This window comes from Eurypyga helias, unplaced genomic scaffold (assembly GCF_000690775.1).
Source record: "Eurypyga helias isolate BGI_N326 unplaced genomic scaffold, ASM69077v1 scaffold18569, whole genome shotgun sequence".
NCBI lineage: Eukaryota > Metazoa > Chordata > Aves > Eurypygiformes > Eurypygidae > Eurypyga > Eurypyga helias.
Window position 1 is genome coordinate 6,071 of NW_010271579.1, and position 21,186 is coordinate 27,256.

Sequence of the window (21,186 nt, forward strand, 5' to 3'; positions counted from 1 at the left end):
ATTAATACATTTGAGTATCTAAATTACATATACACACGATTTGTGTTAAAATTTCTATTAAGAAAGTGTTAATGTTTCTATTTTACCTCCCATCTTTTTTATTGTCAATGTCTTCTAAAACAGACTATACTCTCTATGCCCACACACACATGTATCTATATATTAGCTTCTAAGCTTCAGATGCAAAGTGGGCATAGTCTCAGGTCAGATTTTTTTTAAACATCTGATTTGTAAAAATACTATTTATACTTTTACTGTTCCATTTTTAAGTTCTTTGTTAATTCTTTGCTGGCCACATTTACTGCTTGTGTCTGTGGAAATAGGTTCAGATGAGACAAAAGACAACATTCTATGTAGTGTTTTAGGCCCAAATTCACTCTGACAGGATTCCCATGCAAATTTAAGTCTGGACCTGTGTACAGATCTTCACAAGGTGAAAGCATTATCATCGTCAGCACAGCACCAACTCTGTGTCAGGTGTTTGAAAGGTAGCTTTTTATCCCTGGAGATCCTTTCCCTTTTAAAAAGTCCTTAGATTGTCTGTCATTTAGCATTAATTTATTTTAAATTATGATAAACTGTTTTCCTGAAAATCTGACTGTTCATAAAGATGTTTTCAAAAGAACATTTCCCTGTGCTGCTTGCTTTGGAAACAGCAGTGTCACAACTAGAAGGTGACTCTCCAGGAGGAGTCAGGCAGGAGGAATGACAGGTCAGCAGTCACAAGTTTGTTGGATTTTGGCGCTTGCCCTTGAAGTAAGAGGGAGACTAACGGAAAGATTCACCCAGAGAGGTTGTGGCAGAAGGCAGGCTAGGGGAGAGGCCTGCTTGGACAGAATGCTGGTTTTCACAGGGACACTTACTGGTTATACAGACCTCTTGGAAGGGTGATGTAGAATGTCGTTGCTCACCGAATCCATTTTTTTTTCAGTTTGGCGGTTCTCCAGGCATTAGAGGATGGACTGAAGAGAGCAGGGGCAGATCCTTCAGTGAAAGCTGTTATGATTTGTGGCGAAAATGGGAAATTCAGTGCAGGTAAGACATCTTTCATCAAACACAGCCTGAGAAAGAGGGGAAATACTCTCCACCCACCATGTCTGAAGACTCTCTGCCTCGTAAAACTGCTGATAAAAGTCCTGATTTGTCTGGAAACGGCCACAAGACAGGGTTTTTTTTTCTCTTCTGCTGTGCCACAATTGAAGTCGGGCACATGACAAGCTGGACTGTCCAGGCCAGAAAGAATATGGCATGTTCATGCTGAAATGAGGGACAGCTGCTCATCTCCCTAAAGTACTGGTGCCTCCCTCCTCTCCATGGTTTTGCTTGTGTAAAACCTCTGGACCATCAGCTGGTCCACAATATGGACTGTACCTGGGATGGGGCAGTGAATAACATAACTTCTCCAGTTATAGAAACCTGGGAAGCTAGGGAATTTCTGTGGAGCTCCACATTGCTTGTTAGTAGTAACTGGCACTTAACTATTCAGACTCAACTTTTTTTAATTACACCAATGCTGTCTGCAAATTTCTGTAGAAACTGCATGATCATTACAGTTACTATGTATTTTTGTACTTAGCTTTCCCCTGAGCTCTCTGAATAGGCTTAAGGAGCCTGGGTTCCTTGAAGGTAGTCCAAAAAGGGGTTGATTTCTGCTGAGCACTCTCCCACCAGCAGCATGTCTTGCAAGGGCTTCATTGTCTGTGAGCAGCTATGTTCAGTGGCACAGAGGGAAGGATCCTTCCCATCACTGCCTTTCCCACTAATTCCTCTTATCTCTTTGCCCTAACTCAGGAGCTGACATTCAAGGATTTTCTTCTCCCAGGAGACATGGCACTGCCTTGGGCCCCATCATCTCTCTCCTAGAAAGGAGTGAGAAGCCTGTGGTGGCTGCCATTGAAGGCATTGCCTTGGGAGGAGGCCTAGAGGTGGCGCTTGGCTGTCACTATCGGATTGCACATGTGAAGGTAACACACGCTGCAAACTAGAGAGGCTGGTGAAGGCATCAGAAACCATGTACATATGGCCATGGGAAGGGTGGGAGCTGCCCCAGAAGAGCAGTGGGACAGCATGCCTTTCCTGGGATCATCTGCCTAGAGGGGAGCTTTATAGCTGCAGGATACAAGTCTGTGTGCTCAGGCATTCTTCACTGACACCACCACCCTTGGCATGCGTTTCTAAGTCTTACTAAATAACTAACTTCAAGTGGTTTGTAAATGTAAAATTGATCTGTAATTAGTAGAATAAGATGGCTGCATGGCAACATCAGTAATAGAGTGTTAATTTGACCTAGGTCTCAGTAGTCATTATCTACATTCTGATGCAGATGATATATCTTACCGGGTTATGCCATGTGACTTTCTCTTACTTTATTTTCCCCAGTCCTGTGAATTTTGCATTTCTTTCTGCTAATGGCCTAGTTTCAATAGGTAGCTGAAACTCAACTCAAACTTTTGGCTTGATTCCCCATGAGCTCTGGGTCTCCAGGAGCACTCTGACCAAAAGATGGCTTTAAGAGTCTTCTAAGGAGCGATCCCTTTTTTTTCTTGAATCCCCTCCTTCAAGATTCAGGAATGCTGAGCTACCCTTTAGTGGTACCTGGTCTCCTTGTAGAAATTCTTCACTGACAGGGCCATCCACTCCCTTCTGCAGTGTGGATCACTGTTTCTCCATGACAGTGTGGGTTGCTGCACAGCATAAAGAGGTATTCTACATCACCCTATATGCCACCTAACCTCGGTGCCATAAGTAGTGGTCTTAGAGTGACTCCAAATTTCAAGAGCTCAATGGGAAATGTGCAGACTAATTTTTTTTAAATGAGGCAACAAAATCTAGATAGATTTTTAAAAGACAAGACCCCCCCCTTCCTGCTGCCCTGGCTTGTCTGCCACAACTGCACTAAATGTCAAGTACATCAAGAGCCATTTGAAGGAAGATCAGGGAAGAGTTCAGTACCATTTTTCCTTTACTAAACTTTCAAGAATTAGAGTAGACAGGTAACAGTTAAATCAGAGTACCTTCCAGGATTTAGTAACAACTGCTTGAAAGCATTAGTTAACACATATATCAATCTGGGGAATGCTGTTGGCCCCACAGCTCTCCTCCAGGGCTGTGCTAGCACACATGCATCCACTGAAAGGGAATGGTTTTCCTGTGCATTTGTACACAAGATCTTGAAAGGTTTGAGTTAGCTTTTGTCTTAAGTGAAACACAAGGATGAAGTTTCTATGTTGAAGCTTTGAGGCTTCCTAGAGAAGCAACATGTGAATCAGGTCTGCTTCTCTTTCTTCTATTCTGCTCACTTTGTAATGATCACTCTTTCTAATCAGGCTTGTTGTTGAATTTGTCTTCACTGTAGGCACGGATGGGTTTACCAGAGGTCACCCTTGGGTTACTTCCAGGTGCTGAAGGCACTCAGCGGCTACCCAGACTCATTGGGGTACCAGCTGCTCTGGATATAATCACTACAGGTACAGTACTGTGCCTTGGCCTTGCTCTCAAGAATACGGCATCGGGTCCTACCACCAGCTTGGCCTAAGAAACATGAATTTCATTTACCTGTGTAGCTGCTTGGGTTGACATTCAGCTTGTTTTCGCTTTTGGTAGGCTAAGAAAGGGACACGTGCTTCTGAGGCATGTAGTTAGTAATACATTTTGTCTACCTGATAAGCATGTCTGATATTTGAAGCCAGCTTCACACAAGTCATTTGATCAGGTGGAAAAGGATGAAATTGCACATCGCGTCCCAGTGTACTCACATAATTTCTCTTTTTATCACAGGAAGACACATTCCAGCAACTGAAGCACTGAAGCTGGGCCTGGTTGATGAAGTTGTGGAAGAAAACACAGTTGAAGCAGCGATTCGCTTCGCAAACAAAGTGATTGGTGAGGAAAGAATTCTAACAAGTGCCAAGAAATAATTGGTGATGTTTCAGGGCTGGAGGGAGTCAGAATAAAGCCCACCAGTTTGTTCCAATTTATATGCTCCATTCATTGGGTTTTGGCATCCATATAAAATAGAATTAATTGCAGAATTTGTTTTCTGTCATCTGAAGTGAAAAATTCAGATGCTGGAGAGATGCAGAAATTCAAGTGAGGATTTAGAGAACAGATACATACTAAGTACTCCTGCTTCTTAATTATATATCCAACCTCACATACTCCTCTGGGCTGCTGCACTCCACTGATTTTGGGGTGCATGTGCTCTTTCCATCTGTAGTTTTGGGTCACAGCTGGTATGGCATGCATTCTGGTTGCACCATCAATAATGGCTGAGCCAAAATAACTCTAGTGGGTGGAGGGGTTGGTACATCCTCAGTCCAACTTGAGGATCCATGAGTCTGTAAGGGACTCTGTCCCTAATCCTTTAGCTGCTACATAAGAAAATGGCCTATGGACACGGGAGGGATGTGGAGAGATTTTTTCCCCCACCTTAGAAATAACAAAATCAAATTCATTGGAGTTAACACAGGAAGAGAACATTCCTTGTGCAGCATGACGAGTGCCGCCTTGAGAGAAACCAGGATATTTTTCCACTACTAAGCTCCTTGTACCTTTGGAAGCAGACCACTGACTTCCATCAGGATTTCATCTGGACCTCTGGCACAATAAGATGCATGCAAAGAAGTAAAAAAACCCCTTTCAGCTTTGATCATATGGTCTTTATAGGCAATGTTTTTCCAAGCTGGGGTGCTGCTTTCATTCCTGCAGTTCTCTTCACTACAAACAAGGCCCTTTCTTCTCTGAAGGAGCACTTCTCCTGTGCTAGAAGTTGAAGCAGCTTAGGCTTTGTCCTAGATGACAGCACACCATATTTAAGAACAGCTCATTCATTGAACTATCTTAAAGACCAGTGTCTCATATACTTCCCTACAACTTGAGATCTACCAAACAAGTGCAAAAGGGTATTCTTTGGCTAGGTTTTCTGTGAGAGCTGCCCTTCCTTCTCACTATATTCATCCTACAGTATTTTTAGTCTTCATTTTTAGTGCAGAATTGATGTCATAAGCAGTCTTCCTTTATCTGTCCCTATATTTAGATAGTCAGATTATATATAATTCTTTGGAAAGAGATGTGTGATGTACTTCACTGTTGCCTCTAAGAAAAACAAAGATACTTTGGTTCACTGATTTTGTCTGTTCTGAATGAGAACTGTGTTCTCCATCTGTTGGGAGAGCAGTGAAATATTACTACTCCTCTAGGCAAATTGACCCAACAGTGATGCCCTACATAAGATCTGTACCAGTAGTGATGATAGCAGCAGCATATCATATAATGAGTAATACATGCAATGCTAGAACTGGCAAACCAGCAAGCATTCTGGATTTCAACAAATGCTATGTGTAATTGGGTGAAATTTAGATAGTAGTAGGCTTATTTCTTCTGTGCAGAGGTACACAGTTGTGAAAGTCGGCTCGACCTTAGAGGAGAACCTCAGGAATGAATCACTGAGCATGCTATTCCTCAGTGTAACTTACTTTCTGGAACTTATGTCCACTACTAACAAATTCTCTTCTGTAGCTTCATTTTCACTGAAAATTGTCACTACCAAGGTTTTTTTTGTTTGGTTGGTTCTGAGAGTTGTATAGGCATACAAGGATCCAGGCTGGATATTCAGCAGGTAACCTGTCCCAGTCTTACTCATTATTACTAGTAGATTCATTTATTTGAGTTATCCTAGTAAAATTGAGTAATGTCATTGGAGGTGTTTCACATCATATTGTATACCAACTACAACAGGACTCTAAAAATGCTTTCAGACCCTTTCCAAGAGCTTTACTGGCATTTATAGCATGTGCTTTACAGTGCAAATACTGGGAAGTCAGCTAATCTTTCTTTATGTCCTGCTTGGAAAGTTTCTCATTAGACCTTCCAGAAGACCATGAAAAGTTTTGACTGATGCCTGCAGAGTTCACATGTTCCATTTGAGTTATTCCTGGCTTTGGCCTTTGCCTAAAGTTAATATAATTCTCCTGCCAAAGGCAAACCAGCACTTTTATTTCTCTACATCAAGCACTAACTTAGGACTGCAGAAGAGAGGACAGTCTCACATAGCTGGTCTGGTTTTTATTCACACTGAGTTCTGTTTTCAGTGAACATTTTTCAGATAACCTTAATAAAGCCAGGGACAGAGCTGCACAAAGAATGCCATTACAGAAGTCCACTGTCTGTGTACACCGTGCCGCATTTTGTTCCCGATGAGACTTTTTTTTTTAAACATGAGGCTAACAACTGCTGGCTTCTTAGAGAGCAGTTTGGCTAAATAACTAGTTTTGTCAGTGATGGAATTTCTATTCCTGGAAAGGCTGTACTGCAAGATAAGCCTCAAAGAATCAATTCAGGAACTATTTCCTTCTAAAGCTTTCTCAGCACTGGAGCTGCAGTAGTTCATGCCAAGAGATCAGTCTCAAATGACCGGCCTTACGGAAGCGAGGGTCCTTGATGATTACTTCGATATGCAGTTGACAGCTGCCTTTATGATAGATATGTTGGGAAAGCATCTTCATCCATACATTTTTAAGGATCATTCCTAATGAAGAACACCTTCCAACGGAGTTCTGAAACAGTCCTGCATAAGTGGTTGTAGGAATACACAGAGACAATTATTGATTTTAAGTTACATCTTTCATTGAAAACCAGTAAGTATACACTGCAGATAGGAAGCAAGGATATGTTCCTGGCCTTCTTCAGGCAAAAGAAAATATCTTCACTTTTGAAGGCATTTTTAGGAGGAATAGACAGGAGCTAAATCCTTGGAGACAAGGAGAATGTTCTTTCATTAAATGTGCTGGATAATCACTGCAGTAATTCAAAGCTGCATTACATAATTTGTCCACCTGATGGCATCACAAAATTGAAAAATTGCTGTAATTGCTGTGGCAGGCAATTACATTGTCTGTAAGCTTGCAGCTTACACTGCCCACCTCTCGCTGGCCTGCTGTCCTCTTCCTCAGCTGGAGGAGAAAATGGCTGCTGATCCCCTGCACAGCAGACTTCCTTGAACCTCTCCCTTCATATATAGTCATCCCTTGCTTTCTGATCACATCTGCTGATTGACCATTACCATCTTCTCTGAGCACAACAGCGTCAATGGCTTGCCCCAGGGAGCCAAGGAACAGCAGTTTAATTTAGACTAGCTCAGGCCCCACAGGTACTGAACTCTGCATGGAAAGATGATGATGAGTTTCTGACTGTCAGCCACCAAGAGTAACGGTGGAGGAATCATGTGTTCCTTCTGAGTCTCATAAACCCCAAAGGAGTAACAGATACTGCTGTAGGTAATTGCATGCTTTAAATGCAGGCTGTTGGAAAAAGGCTTTCAGTTACAGTTGCAAGGCCCTTTAGTGCATCATCTCTGGGATGATGTACAATATAAAGACATTTTAATCCCCCTCCGGAGCTTGTGATTCTGGCTGCCACCATCTTCAGGCAGAAGGTCTAGCAAAATGCCCTTTTGACATAATCAGAGTTTGTGAAAGGTCTGACACAAACTGGACTTGGCCCTGGCAGGCCCGAGGCCACTGCAAGCCTGAGGAGCAAGGTTCCCGTGTCACCTTTGTTTCTCAGAAATTCAGAAGCGGTTCACTGCACCAGGAAGACTGTTAGGTCAGCACTCCTTGCATGTGGAGCCCTGTATCGTCCCCAGGGTTTACAACTCTGGGATGTTTTTGTTGTTGAACTAGCACAATATTTGATGCTGCATGGTTACATGTTACATTTGCTGATAGAAATTTTAGACTTGATCTGTCCTTTGTACCACCTGGACTACAAACCCTAGTAAAACAAAGCAGGTATCCATGCTGGCTCCGGTGCACGGATGACACTTTTCCCTGCAGCACTGATGTCTGATACTGTTTGTCATGTTCCTACTTCATTTCAGAAATCACGCTGCGGGTGTCCCACACTGATCTCTTCTTCCCAGGTTTTTCCTGTTCGTAAATATGCCCTTGTTTCTTATGAGCACTGCAGAAGCGAAGACGCTCCATGGAGATGCTCTAGAAATACCTAGCCAAACCTATTCAGCTTACAGCTAAATGAGAGTTTTATTACAGGACCTTGAGGAGAGTTATTTTTCTTTTTCACTCTGAGGAACTCTCTCATGTCCCTCATGAGTATTTGTGCCTCCAAGTACTATCTGCTGTCTGAACAACCAAGCGTAAAGGCTCCCAGTAGTATTCCTTTTTTACCACTCCTTTCCACAGAGGTATCCTGTGAAGTCCCTTGATCTGCCCAGTCTTAACTGGTCTTCCAGCCATCACATTTGCTTTCTGGGACAAACCTGAGGTTCCCTCTTGTGATGAAATGAAACTATTTAAGTCATGAATGAAGAACTGTGGATAAAGAGCATTTCTGGTTTAAAAATATACATTTAGGAGAGAAAAGGGATTCCAGAATAAACGAATATCATCCTGACCAAATCCTGCAATACTGGCAGATACAAACTGTATTTGCTGTCAGTGTGAAAACATTATTTGTATGAGCTCTGATTACAGGGGAAGCCACTTACACAGTCAGTGTTCATCTTTGTGTTCTCTAAAAGACTTAATTAAAAAGCCTGAGCTCTGAAGACTCTTAGTTTGGGAAATCAGTATCTTAACTAATCCTAGAAACTCATATTTCTGTTTCTTTTAAATGCTGCTCGATCTTGAAGGAAGAGCTAGAGTCAGGACACGTTCTGTGGGCAACCACGACTGCAATGCTGCCATTATCTGGGCCCTTCAGCACCCTGTGAGTGATTTCCTGCTCCTGTGTCTTCTACTGATGTACTGGCACTCTCCAAACTCAGACATAGGAAGAAAAAGCGGGGCTGGATGCAATATGCCACCCGTGAAGGAAGTGTGGTCCTGTGGCAGGGCTCATTAGAGCAGTGAGACTGTATACCAGAGCGCTTCTCAGTGTAGGGTTCTCAGAGGGGGCCCAGCCACCATCCTGCTTTGGTGGCAGTCCTAGGCGCTCCTGGGAACAGCACTGCAGCAGCCAGTGCAGTAACACAGCTACACAGTTCATCAGTGACAAAAAGGTCTCTGTGAAAGTGTTGGAATATTAAGGGATACATCCTGAATTGCTGATCTTGTTCTTCCACGGTCATTACTGAGGCAAGTTGCCATTAAGAGCATAGGAACAGCCTGAGTGGGGACAGATCAGATCTCCCAGGAGGCACCAAGGTTTGTACTTCTGAAGAGGATGGCAAGGATTTTGACATCTGAAATGTAACTAACTTCTCTCAATTAAAATCCTGTCTAGGTATCACCATAGCAACCTCTGGCTGTAATGAGCCTCATGTATTTGTGTGGCTGCTGGATTCACCCCTTGCTGACACAGAAGCATGAACTCTCCCTTGTTATTCATCTGCTCCCCAACTCACGCTGCGTGAGCTGTCCTCTTGGTTAGTCCCAAAGCAGAGAGAGGGACTCCTGCTGTCAGGGAAGAATTGAAGCCAGGGTATATTTTGCAGTCTCTCATATAAATGCCTGTGTCAGGACTCTGGCTGGAATGCATCTGGCTAGCAAAGTCGATAGGGTACCGAGTACTAAACAATACTGGAGGAAACCTTTAATATTGAAGCTTATACAAAGAGCCACGTGAATGTGGCAGCTGGGCTTGTGGAATAAGAGAACTGGAGAAGCCAAGACACTCTGCATAGTTGAGAAAAGGGATGAAAGAATTATTTCTTTGAAATTGAAATCTTGCTTGTTTTGAAGTCTGAAAAGGGACTTGAAAAACTGTAATTGTCAGGGCAAACAGAACGCTAAAGAGAAATGTCAGACACTTTAGTTCTAGACCCAGATCACTCTGCCATGCAAGCCCTAATGCAGGGAGTTTAGGAGGAAAAGCAGTAACCTGCATTCCCAGTCTACGTAGAAAGGGGTGAAAATCTAGCCAGCCTTCCAGATGTGGATGCTTTGTTCTGTAACTCCGTTTTTCACCCCTAGGCCAGCCACTAGGACCCCGCAGGCTCAGCCTGAAGCCAGTTCCAGAACTGCCCAACATGGAAGAATTTCTCAGTGAGGCTCTTATGAAGGTGAAGAAACAGGCCCACGGGTGCCTGGCTCCGGAGCTGTGCTTCCAGGCTGTCAAAGCTGCCACAGAGCAGCCCTTTGCGGATGGAGTCCGGAAGGAGCGAGAGCTGTTTAACATCCTGCGGACTTCAGGCCAGGCCCAAGCACTGCAGTATGCTTTCTTCGCGGAGCGAGCAGTGCAGAAGTGGACAACACCCAGTGGAGCTTCATGGAAAAGTGCTTCCCCTCAGCCCATCCACAAAGCAGCTGTGATAGGTAAGGGAATGAAAAATCTGTCGTGGTTGCTGCACAGCTAACAGCGGAGCTGAAGGGGCGTGGGATGAGTATAATCAGCCTTTACCGAGGGAGCAGGATTCCCTAGCAGCCACTCGCCAGAGTCAGCGTACCCACCACAAGCAAAGGTACGCCACTCAGGAGGCGACTTGCAGGGAGGAAGGTTGTCACTGCATTGATAAGCTCAGAAATGCGGATGGCAAGTCACACTCCACTAGATTGTTACCTGATGCCACCCCTTTCTTTGGAAGAATAACTTCATCTATAGACCACAAGCAGTCTGTTGCCTTTTAAACACTGCTGTGTTGAGTCCTGGCTCTGTGCCATGTTAGAAGCGGGTTTGCATGGAATTCTCCTCCTCCTGGTCTAGTTCTGTACTGCAAGTGCATGTGCACAGAGTCACTCAGGGATATATTCACACAAAAATGTTTTGACAGCTGTATTTTAAGAAGATTTCATCTCACTAGGATCCACTCCTGCCATTTTGTAGCCCAGCAAGATAATGCCTTCATTAATTTTTTATAAGAGCAATTTAAATAAAACCTCTGATGCACTGCTGAGACTTTTAAAAAAGTATCTTTCAGCTCCGCCTGTTGATAGTAGCACTCAAAAAATGGTTAGACAAGTAATGGAGCACTTGGAAAGCATCCATTCTGTTTCAGAGAAAGCTTTCCAGAAAACCACTGCTCTTTCCTGGGTACTTCTCCAGCCTCTTGTGCTCTGCAATATGAGCTCTCAAAGCTCATTTCAGGCCACAGAAACACTTCTTTTGTGGGAGTTCCCATCTCTTCATCAGCTGCCATGCTGTATTTTTAATGAAAATGGTTTTTAAGCATTGGTCCACAAACCTTGTGAGGAGGATCCATGGTTGTTAAAGCACTCAGGTGAATGAACTATGGCTGAGTTTACCATGAGTCTGGAGGAGCACAGTACTTTGGACATACGCAATCCCAGACAGGTCAGTCCTGCAGTGCATGCTTTGGCAGAAAGGGCTCTGTGAAAGTTTTGTAGGAATGATCAGGTGACTAGAATGAGCATTCTTTGCTACATGCTGATAAGTCATGCCAGAATACATTTGCAAAGTCCCAATCACAATGACAGTTTAGCCAGAAGGGCTGCTTAGATCTGATCTGCTTATTTTGGTGCTGTATCTTAGCTAGAGGGAATTCTAAGGACAAACACAATTTCTATTTGAAAGTTTTGAGTAGAAATATCATCTGTGTCTGTTTCCAAACTGGCTGGGCTACATCTCCCATCCACTGGATTAAGCATTCATATCTCATCTCCAGACAGGTTTCTGAACTCTGGTCTGAAATTGCCCCAACCTTCACCCCCGAGTTATGGTGGGTTTTCTAGCTGGTTACAGACAACACACGATTTAACCCAGACTTCTTGCAGAATAAATAGACTAAGTGCTTCCATACTTTTGCAGCAGAGCACAATCTGTCACACACCAGTCATTTTAATGACTCTGAACTTCCTCTGATTTTTCAACACTTCATAAAGTGTGCACAGCCAAAGTGGGAAGAGCATTCCAGGAGTAATTACACTAAGACCGGGTACCGAGATGTTTCTTCCTTGCTCCTGCTTAGTATGCTCCAGGTAACAGCCAACTTTCCTATCAGCCATATTCAACACATCCTGTTAATTATCTACTGGCAGGAAGCAGCTGCACCCCAGGGGATGGGGAACCAAAGGCAATAACACCTCCTAAGGAGACAGGACCAACAAATCTTCGAGGCTGGAAGAGAAGATGCTTATCTTGCCCAACCTCCTGCTCAGACAAGCCCACCTAAAGCTGGTTGCCCAGGACCATGTCCAGACAGCTTTTGAATATCACTGAGGGTGAAGATCCTACAACACCTCTGGGCAACCTGTGCCAGTGCTCAGTCACCCCCACAGTACAAAACCAAAGTTTTTCCTTGTGTTTAGATGAAACCTCCCCTGTTTCAGTTTGTGCCGCCTGCCTCTGGTCCTGTCACCTGGGGCCACTGAAAAGGGTCTGGCTCCACCTTCTGTATACCCTCCCCTCAGGTATTTATATACATTGATGAGATCACCCAAGCCTTCTCTAGGCTGGAGTCCCAGCTCTCCCTCCGCATGAGAGAGATGCTCCAGTCCCTTAATCATCTTAGTGGCCCCTCATGAACTCACTCCAATAGTTCCCTATCACTCTAGCACTGGGAGGCCCAGAACTGGACACAGCCCTCCAGGCATGGTCTCTCCAGTGCTAGGTAGAGGGGAAGGATCGCCTCCCTCACCCTGCCAGCCCAGTATACAATGTCATAGTGCTGCTCATAGTCAGCTTGGTGTCCACCAGGACCCCCAGACCCTTTTCTGCAGCGCTGCTTTCCAGACAGTCAGCCCCCAGCGCATACTGATGCACAGGATATTCCTTCCTAGGTGCAGGACTGTGCACTCCCCCCTGCTGAATTCCATGAAGTTTCTCTCAGCCCCCTTCTCCCTCTGGATGGCAGCACAGCCTGCTGCTGTATGGATTATTTACAGTACCTGAGCAAGGCCAGCCATCCCATGATGCTGCAGGTCCGAGGTAAAGCTGGGAAGCCAGTCTGCAGGCTGAGGTCCGAATCAACGGTGTCCCTAGACTGGCAGAGCCAGGGTAAGACACCAAAACTCCTCCAGCATGGCTTAGGAAGGGACTAAATGTCCAGGTCTGAGCTTAAATGGGCCTGGGAGGCCCATGGCAGAGCGTGTGGGTGGGGCTGCAGGAGCAGCTGATCAGGGTCATTAAAGCTTATCAGTGCCCTCAGGGTCTTGCCACTGACCAAGACCCCTAATGCCTTTTCTGAATCACTGCTTCTGTCATTCAGCCCCCATAGCCCACAGTTAGAGCTTGCTTTGTTTATGCTAGCTGTTCATGTAATACTTCATTTGATAAGTGACATCTCCTCTTCTGGAGGTTATTGATCACCTCCTTTTAACTCTTGATCCCATACCATATTGCCACTGCTTTCCATCTCTGCCAACCCACTGTGCTTTTTCTCCTTCCTCTGGATGGTTTTTCCTCTTATTTTGCTTTTTGATATCCTTGAAATTGCAAGTCTGTTAGAGACAGGCATAGCACATGCCAACACAATTGTATTTTTCCTTTCAGGCTGCTGTAACAAAAAGACATCCTCCAGCCTGTACCATACAGTACAGCATCTCATAATTTCTCATTCTTGATCTTAAGTACATTCTTGAAGCACCAGAAATCAAAACCTTAGGGATGGTTTTTGAGGGACTGACACCTTTTAAAACAGTGCTGCTCATCCATGTAAGTATTGAGTCTATTTTCACTGCAGAGAGGAGTGCAGTCAGGGCAAGATGTTGCGTCCATGTTGGGTGCTCAGAAATCATGCAGAGCCCATTTCCCAATAGGCAGTGCTGTGCTGTTTCACACACTAAAACCATGTTGCATTATGCTGCTGCTTCCATCTTTTATCGCTGTATGATGGGAAGCATCATGCTTCTGATCTTCTTCCTCCTTCAGTCGGTTTTCCCTAGGCACGGAGGACCTTTAGGTTATGGAAGCAGTGCCGTGAATGCTAGAGGAGCCTGGCTTTTGGACTTCCCTGTCTGTCCCGTATTAGCAGGAACTTGGAGCTGGCACACTGCTTGCTGATTACGTCTTAATGTAGATTTGACATCAAGACTGCTCTGTCATTTTTGTGGGCCTGCTTGATAGACAGCACTACTGATAAATTGGCAACCATTCCTGTGCAGTGCTGCCTTCCCATCAGCTGCCTTCCTCTGCAGAATGCACACTGAAAGACTATGTGGCTAACACCCAGCTGTGCGGGATCCCTCCTGCTCTTGGCCTAGCTGTCCCCAGCTGTCTTCAGCCACATGCAACATCACCTATTTCATTTGCTTCTGCTTGTTCTGAACTCTTGGCTCCCATCTCTTTCCACTTTTCCCTAGTTACTTGTCACCCAGAAAAAGACTTCATCTCTGTCCCTTCTGCAGTCTTTCTGTAGCTCCCTGCTTGGCTTGAGCATTACGTTATTTCTGCTTGAAATTGATACCCTGAAACAGAGAAAGAAGCAGCTCCAGTCTGCAGCAGTCCGCCACCACCAATTGCTCATTTTTGTTTGTAACAGGAAAACTGGAACAGTCTTTGCATATTTTTACCAGTCTATAAAATATTATTTCCATTGCCCAGCATTTTAAAATCTAAACATTCATAATAGTTCAGAGTATTTTCCACTGATCTGTATTTCTCTAGTGTGTGTAACTGCACAAGGGTTGGTTTGTACATATTTCAAGTTCATTTCTTTTGAAATTTGTTTTTAAAGTCCTTCAATTAATTTTGCATGATTTTTCATATTCTAAGTACCTCGTGTGACAGATCAATAATTAACAGTCATTATTCACTCAGCTTGCCCAGCAAATGGATTTGTCATAGCCACATTTGGCCTGAAATTACATGGGTTCAAGTGTAGTTTTATTTATTTGTCAAAGCTACATTTCACAACAAAAGACCCGAAGGAAGATGGCTAGACACTGTTCTTTTTCCTGAAGCAGATTCCAGTCTTCTTTTGAAAGATGTGCCTTGGGCACGCAAGATGGTAACACAGCTCTGAAAACAGTCCCCTGCATGGGAGATAAGAACATAAGTATTTGTGTGGTTTGGCGGAAGTGAGAGCATCACTGAGGAAGAAAATGGAACAGAGAGTAGAACTTCTGGAGTAGTTCCTAGCCATGTTTTCGTCTGTGTGATCTGAGCTGAGCATGCAACATCTCCCTTTCTCTTTCTCCTACAGCCTTATACACACATCAGGCCCAATGATTCCCTGCTGGTTTTTTCAGCTCTGATATATTCTTCCCCAAGATCACTAGGCTCTATGAAATTGAAAAGGGGAGCCCTCAGAAATGCTTCTTTTCCTGCTAGATAGCCAAATCTCTCCTTGGTTTTGTAGCCAGATTTTAGAAAATATTTCCAGGGGAGTTATTCTGCACAAGCTCTAATGTAACCAACCCCTTGGGGCTTTCATTACTCTCTCTGCCAGCTTCATTAAACATCATTTCACACAGGCCACTGAAGAGTTATGTAGTAAGTTGAGAGACAGCTTTTATAGGTCATAAACAAGCTTGGCAAACTCATATCTTATCTATAAGCCTATTCCTGTGGCCTAGAAAGTGAAATACTACAAGCACATATGCTCGTCTGTCATGGGATGGCTAAAACTTAGATGGGGATACTAATGCCACGTGTGGACAAAAGCAAACAGAGGAATCCGCTAACGCCACTGCAGACCTCCCCTGGAAAAGAAGGCTGGATAACCTCTGCTCCTGGAAGAGGTTTTGGTTTAGGAATCAGCACCATGTTCATATTGTGAGAGGACTGCTAAGATTTCAGTCATGAGACTGAAGCAGAGAGAAAAGGGAGTTAATAAGGCCCAGGATGCATGTGTTATTTCTTTAGTAGAGCTTGGAAATTCTAGGGAGAAACCCCAGGTCCCCCCCTGGAAGGGAAGAAGAGACTTCAAGAGGGAAGCATGAAGAACCCAGATGTGGAACTGCAAACCCTTTACCTTGATGTCTAAAGACAGCCTTAAAGATGGGGCTGGGCTTGGTGGCCGTGCATGAGGTGGTGACATACCCTCAAACACTGTCCCAGAGGAAAGCTGTCCATGTAGCTCACCAAAGAGCGGGCAAAACCTGTCCCACTGTCCCTGCTGCCACACCCGAGCTATTTGTGTTTGTGGTTTTTTCTGTCAGCAAACCATGGACATTGAAATACTAAGAACTGATTCATGCTATTGGCTTTATTTTCAAATTAGCTTTTCCTAGTACTTGATTATGAAGCAGCAAATCTAATTTCCTAGAAAGGAACTTCAGCAGTTGCTTGGTAGTGAAATGGTTTATAAGCAGGCTGCCAAACTATCTTCTCGTGGTTAAGCAGGGAATGGGTTAAATGTCTTGTGTGTACACAAGCTGAGGGTGGAAGAACTAAACCAAGGGTGTGTAGCATGCAGGAAAAATATACTACCTTGTGTGACCTTGGTTGTTGGAACTGTTTTAACTGATGACATAATTTCAGCTCTTCTTTACAAAGCTGCTTTAGGCAAATTGTTTAATCCCCTTGTTTCCATTTATTTTTTTAGTTGACTTTCATTTGTAAACCTGGGATTAACAAAATCATTTTTACAGAATTATAACAGACCTGTACTTTGTCTGGTTGTTGCTTTATTTAGGATATTAATAATCCTTCCATTCAGATGCTTTGCACTTTTAAAGCTGGTAAAATTGTGCTGGGCTTCTCTTACTAGTTTGTATTAACTTAGTCCAAAAAGCCTCCATCATGGGAGAGAGGGATAAATAGTGTGGGCTGTGTCTCATAGGAAAGTGTAAGTGTGCAGGTTCATTTCGTGTAGTGGAGGGCAGAGCTGGTGGAAGGAGGGCAGAGCTGGTGGAAGGGCTCAGCAGGAGGAAAGGGATCAAGCCAGTCATCTCTACACTGGTATTCCTGGGAGCATGAGCTGGTAGTAACATATTTATGAATCTTGGAAAAAAAAAAATGCAGCTTGAATGGGTGTTCATTTATGGGAATTCTGGGCACGAATAACATGAATGATTTCATGGTTGGACAAGGAAGATTGTGTCTTTGAGAATCTTCAGAAGTTAGGAATGACCTGCCTTGGAGGATTTAGAGAGTTCCCATTGGGCAGAGATGCCCTACAGAAAGTATGAAGGGTGAGCAGAAGGCTACTGATGTTCTGGGGTGATTAAAAAAGGAGATGGGAGATGTTGGAATCTGGACTAAGAACACTGTATTAGTTCCATCCTGTTTGACCTGGCAATGAGAGGCATACGAGATGTTAGAGACAAAGTTTAGAGAAGATCTGTGTCCCAAGATCAGCTGAATTTTGTTACTTCAGAGATTATAAAGTCTCTGAAGTGCAGAGAGAGAAGAGGAGGGAAACAAAGAGAAAGCTTGGAAGGAGGAGGGAGCTACCAATTGTCTGAGTTTTGCTGGTGTAAGAATCTCTTAGTGGGATGTTTGCTTACACTAATATTCTGCGAATGACCATAAAGGAATGGGAACAGAGGCACTGATACACTCAAGGTGAAGCTTGCTTGTGAAACTGCCTCCTAGAAGCTGGTGACAAGGTTGAAGCTGAAACTCAGATCTCCTGTCTTTGATCCCCGGGTTCTAACTCTTAAATGATGCTGGTTTCCATAGGTATAACACTTTGCAGGGAGAAGCTGTGAATCACACCGTCTGCACACACTGGAGTGAATCCCACTTGGTATTTCCTAAGCGTGAGAAGACATTAATTTGCCATTTTGCTCCTGCTCACTGAAAGAGAGAATTTGCCTTTCTTTTCCCAGTCATCAATTCTTTTTTTCTATCTGTGCACTACTCGTTTTGCGTAGGCTTCCGCTTCTTATCCTGGAGATACAAAGGAAGTGCTACTGTCGAGTCACTAACTGTAATGTTTCCTATTCATAGTCTGACTCTGTCTCACTTTTAACCCTAGGGCTGGGAACAATGGGCCGAGGCATTGTGACTTCTCTGGTCAAGGCCAATATACCTGTGGTAGCCCTGGAACAGAATCTGGAGTATCTGAACATGGGAAGAAAAGCTGTGATGCTCCTTTTGGAACGTGAGGCTATGAAAGCAGAGCAGGGTGCCCAACCCCTGGATTTCCATAACCCTGCACGTCTCCAGTTCACTGTGGACTTTGATGCGTTACGGGATGTCGATCTAGTCATTGAGGCTGTGTTTGAGAACATGGCACTAAAGAAGGAAATATTCCACAAGCTATCGGGAATCTGCAAGCCAGGGGCCTTCCTGTGTACAAACACATCAGCCCTGAACATCGATGACATAGCTTCTGCTACGAGCCGCCCACAGCAGGTCATTGGCACACACTTCTTCTCCCCTGCTCATGTGATGCGGCTATTAGAAATAATCTACGGCCACCACACATCCCCCACTGCCATTGCCACTGCTGTGCAGCTAGCCAAAGCGCTGAAAAAGGTTGGAGTGGTGGTAGGGAATTGTTTTGGTTTTGTTGGGAACAGAATGATGTTTCCTTATGTACAACAGGCAGTTTTCCTTGTAGAGGAAGGAAGCAGACCAGAAGCTGTAGATCAGGTTCTTGAAGATTTTGGGTTTAAGATAGGACCGTTCCGGATGTCTGATCTTGCTGGGCTGGATGTGGGCTGGAGGTCTCGAAAGGGCCAGGGCCTCACTGGGGCCTCGCTACCTCCAGGAACACCTGCCCGCCAGCGGCACGGCCATCGCTACAGCCCACTGCCTGATCTCCTCTGTGAGAATGGCAGGTTTGGCCAGAAAACTGGAAAAGGCTGGTATCAGTACGAGAAGGCTGGGGGCAGGATGGCCAGGCCAGATCCATGGCTTCACAACTTCCTGGCCCAGTACAGAGACACCCATCACATCAAGACCCGCTTTATAGACCAGGAGGAAATCCTGGAGCGGTGTTTGTTTTCCCTCATCAATGAAGGGTTTGACATCCTGGCTGAGGGAATAGCATCGGGCCCAGAGCACCTGGATGTAATTTATATCAATGGGTATGGGTGGCCAAAGCACAGGGGTGGCCCCATGTTCTATGCTTCCACCGTTGGGCTCCCTCGCGTTCTGGCTAAACTGCAGAAATACTCTGAGGCCCACCCTGACGTTCCCAGGCTACAGCCCAGTGCCTTTCTGAAAAAGCTGGTAGCAGCAGGGAACCCCCCCCTCAAAGAGTGGATGTCCTACCTCAGCCAGCAAAGCAGCAAGCTGTGATTTCGCTGATGCTGCTGTATAAATTCAGCGGAGGCTGATCTCATGAAACAGATGCTCTAATTGCACTGTCTTTTCCAATCAAAACCAAAGCGCTACAGGCTCATAAACAGTGTCAGTGACCTTCCTGGGCCTTTGCAGGGAATAACTGGCTGATGATTGATCTCAATCCCCCGCTTCCTGCAGGTAACCACTGCCGTCACCCACCCTTTCTCCTCAGCACCAGCCTCACCTGCCGCCTTTGCACATGGCTGTGCAAAGGCCCATCCCAGTTTGCTCTGCCTTCTGCCAGTCTGTCTTTGTGGAAAGGAGGGAACAGCATTCACATCCCACAAAGCAATTCAGGGTAGGAAGCAAGAGAGAGGGTCACATTTCACCTGAGACTGACTGCATATACCAGATCCTGCCCTAAATCTACCTCCCAGTTTGTTTGAGTCTTTCCCGTGCAGTCCAGCTCCACTGGATTCCCTGACTTTCCCAGGGACAGCCAGCTGGAGCCTGCTCCCTTCCCGCTGCTGGGGAAGAGACAGCACCAGGGGCACAGCACCTTTCAGAGGTAAAGGCTGGAGAGAGCTCGTTTGGGCAGAGAGCGAGGGGCAGGGCTGGTACCGTCCCTCCTCCCTGCTTCACACGAGACCGAAGAGCCACAAACCCATCGACCTCACTAACCTGCTCTGCCCTGTTGGCTCACAACTGGCCTTCTGCATCCAGACTGCATCCTCTTTTATCATTCTCCCCACCCGGCTTTGTCCAAGCAGAAACATCTTCTGGCATCTCTCGGGTGTGGATGTGTGTTGCCATCGCTCCCCCTGGCTTGCCTGCCCAGAGCTAGCAGTCCTGGGGCTCAGCATGCTCTAACTGACCAGGCTGAAACGTGGCCTGGCGCTGGCTGAGCTTTCACACTGGGAAGAGGGCACACGGAGAACATTGCAGCAGGCAGGAGAGGAGGTGGCTGATCTCTAGCAGGGAGCAGAGCAGGGACAGAGGGAGCCAAACAGGCCAGGCTCGATGCTTTGGGTCAAAGTCTCCCTTTTCTCATATCTAGTGAATGTATCTTCCAGTCCAGTGTGGGGAGTAGGTTGGTCTGGGTTTCCTTCTCAGGAAGATTACCATTGCATGCCTAACTTTCGCTTTTTATTTTAGTAAAAGTGCTTGGATTATCTAATGACAGATTATATGATATCATATGGAAAAGCAGAAAAAGGAAAATGTGCTTTTTCTTTATACCTACCTCCATCGCTTCTCTACACGGTAGAGTTTTCCTGTTTGTGGAGGGGTTTGTGCTTGAAAAGGCTGCATGCATCTTTTTTCTAAATATATCTTATTTTCCCCTTGGTCTACCCCTGTGTTTCAGTGGGTGCAAAACTGGGGGCAGGAAACCCTTCAGAAGTCACAAGCCTACCCAAACGCCTGGTTTCAGGGAGAATTTTTCTCCAGGACCAGAGAAAGAGCTACTGTAGGCCCAGCAAACTGCTGCAGCTTTCCCCGGGTCACTTGTGTGCCCCAGCTGAGAGCAATCCATCGCTTGCTCCGAGGTGAAGCAGAGCACTTCCACCCAGCAGCCTCCGCATGACACGTTACACAACAGCACTGGCTGGCGCTGGTGGCTGCCTGTCATGTCCTGCCGGACGGCTCTGGACACGATGTTAGCCCCGGCTAACATCCCCTCTCCTGTGCCTCGTTCCATGGTGTGTGCCCATGCTGGAGATGAGTTGGGAAAGGGTGATTCCCCCTGCAGCAGGAGTGGGCTGCAGGGGAGAGGGCATGTCCTTCCTCTGTAGGAGAGGTGCTGGTCTCCCGATATTGAGAGCCCGTGGTCAAAATGCCATTCCTCACCTGCAGCTCTTGTGTGCTGCTGCATCTGATGTGCCCACTCCCCTTCTCAACTCCCCTCTGAGAACAGAGGCTGTTCACACTAGTGATGTCTCTCCTGACAGAAGTTCATTTGTAAATTCACATCGTCCAAAGCAGCGCAGCATTGATTGATCTGTCGGCTTCGCATCCCAGCCACCCATCAGTGACATTGCCGGCGCCAAGAGGTCGCATCCGCAGCTCTGAGAGGGCGGGCGCAGGGCTCCCCGCAGCCGGCAGCGGAGCATGGGTGTCCCCACCTCTCGACTGCTCTGCTCCCAGCCAGGCGAG

At 45.5% G+C, this 21,186-nt stretch overlaps 1 protein-coding gene across 1 annotated transcript; it reads left to right on the forward strand.

Annotated features, from left to right (window-relative positions):
- Positions 1-931: 931 nt before the first annotated feature.
- Positions 932-19,047, forward strand: EHHADH (enoyl-CoA, hydratase/3-hydroxyacyl CoA dehydrogenase; the record flags this gene model as incomplete). Its single annotated transcript, XM_010158871.1, has 6 exons — positions 932-1,035; positions 1,792-1,964; positions 3,356-3,467; positions 3,778-3,882; positions 9,930-10,271; positions 17,777-19,047. Coding segments are annotated over 6 exons (2,107 nt in total), but the record flags the coding sequence as incomplete, so codon positions are not given.
- Between the last annotated feature and the right edge of the window lie 2,139 nt (positions 19,048-21,186).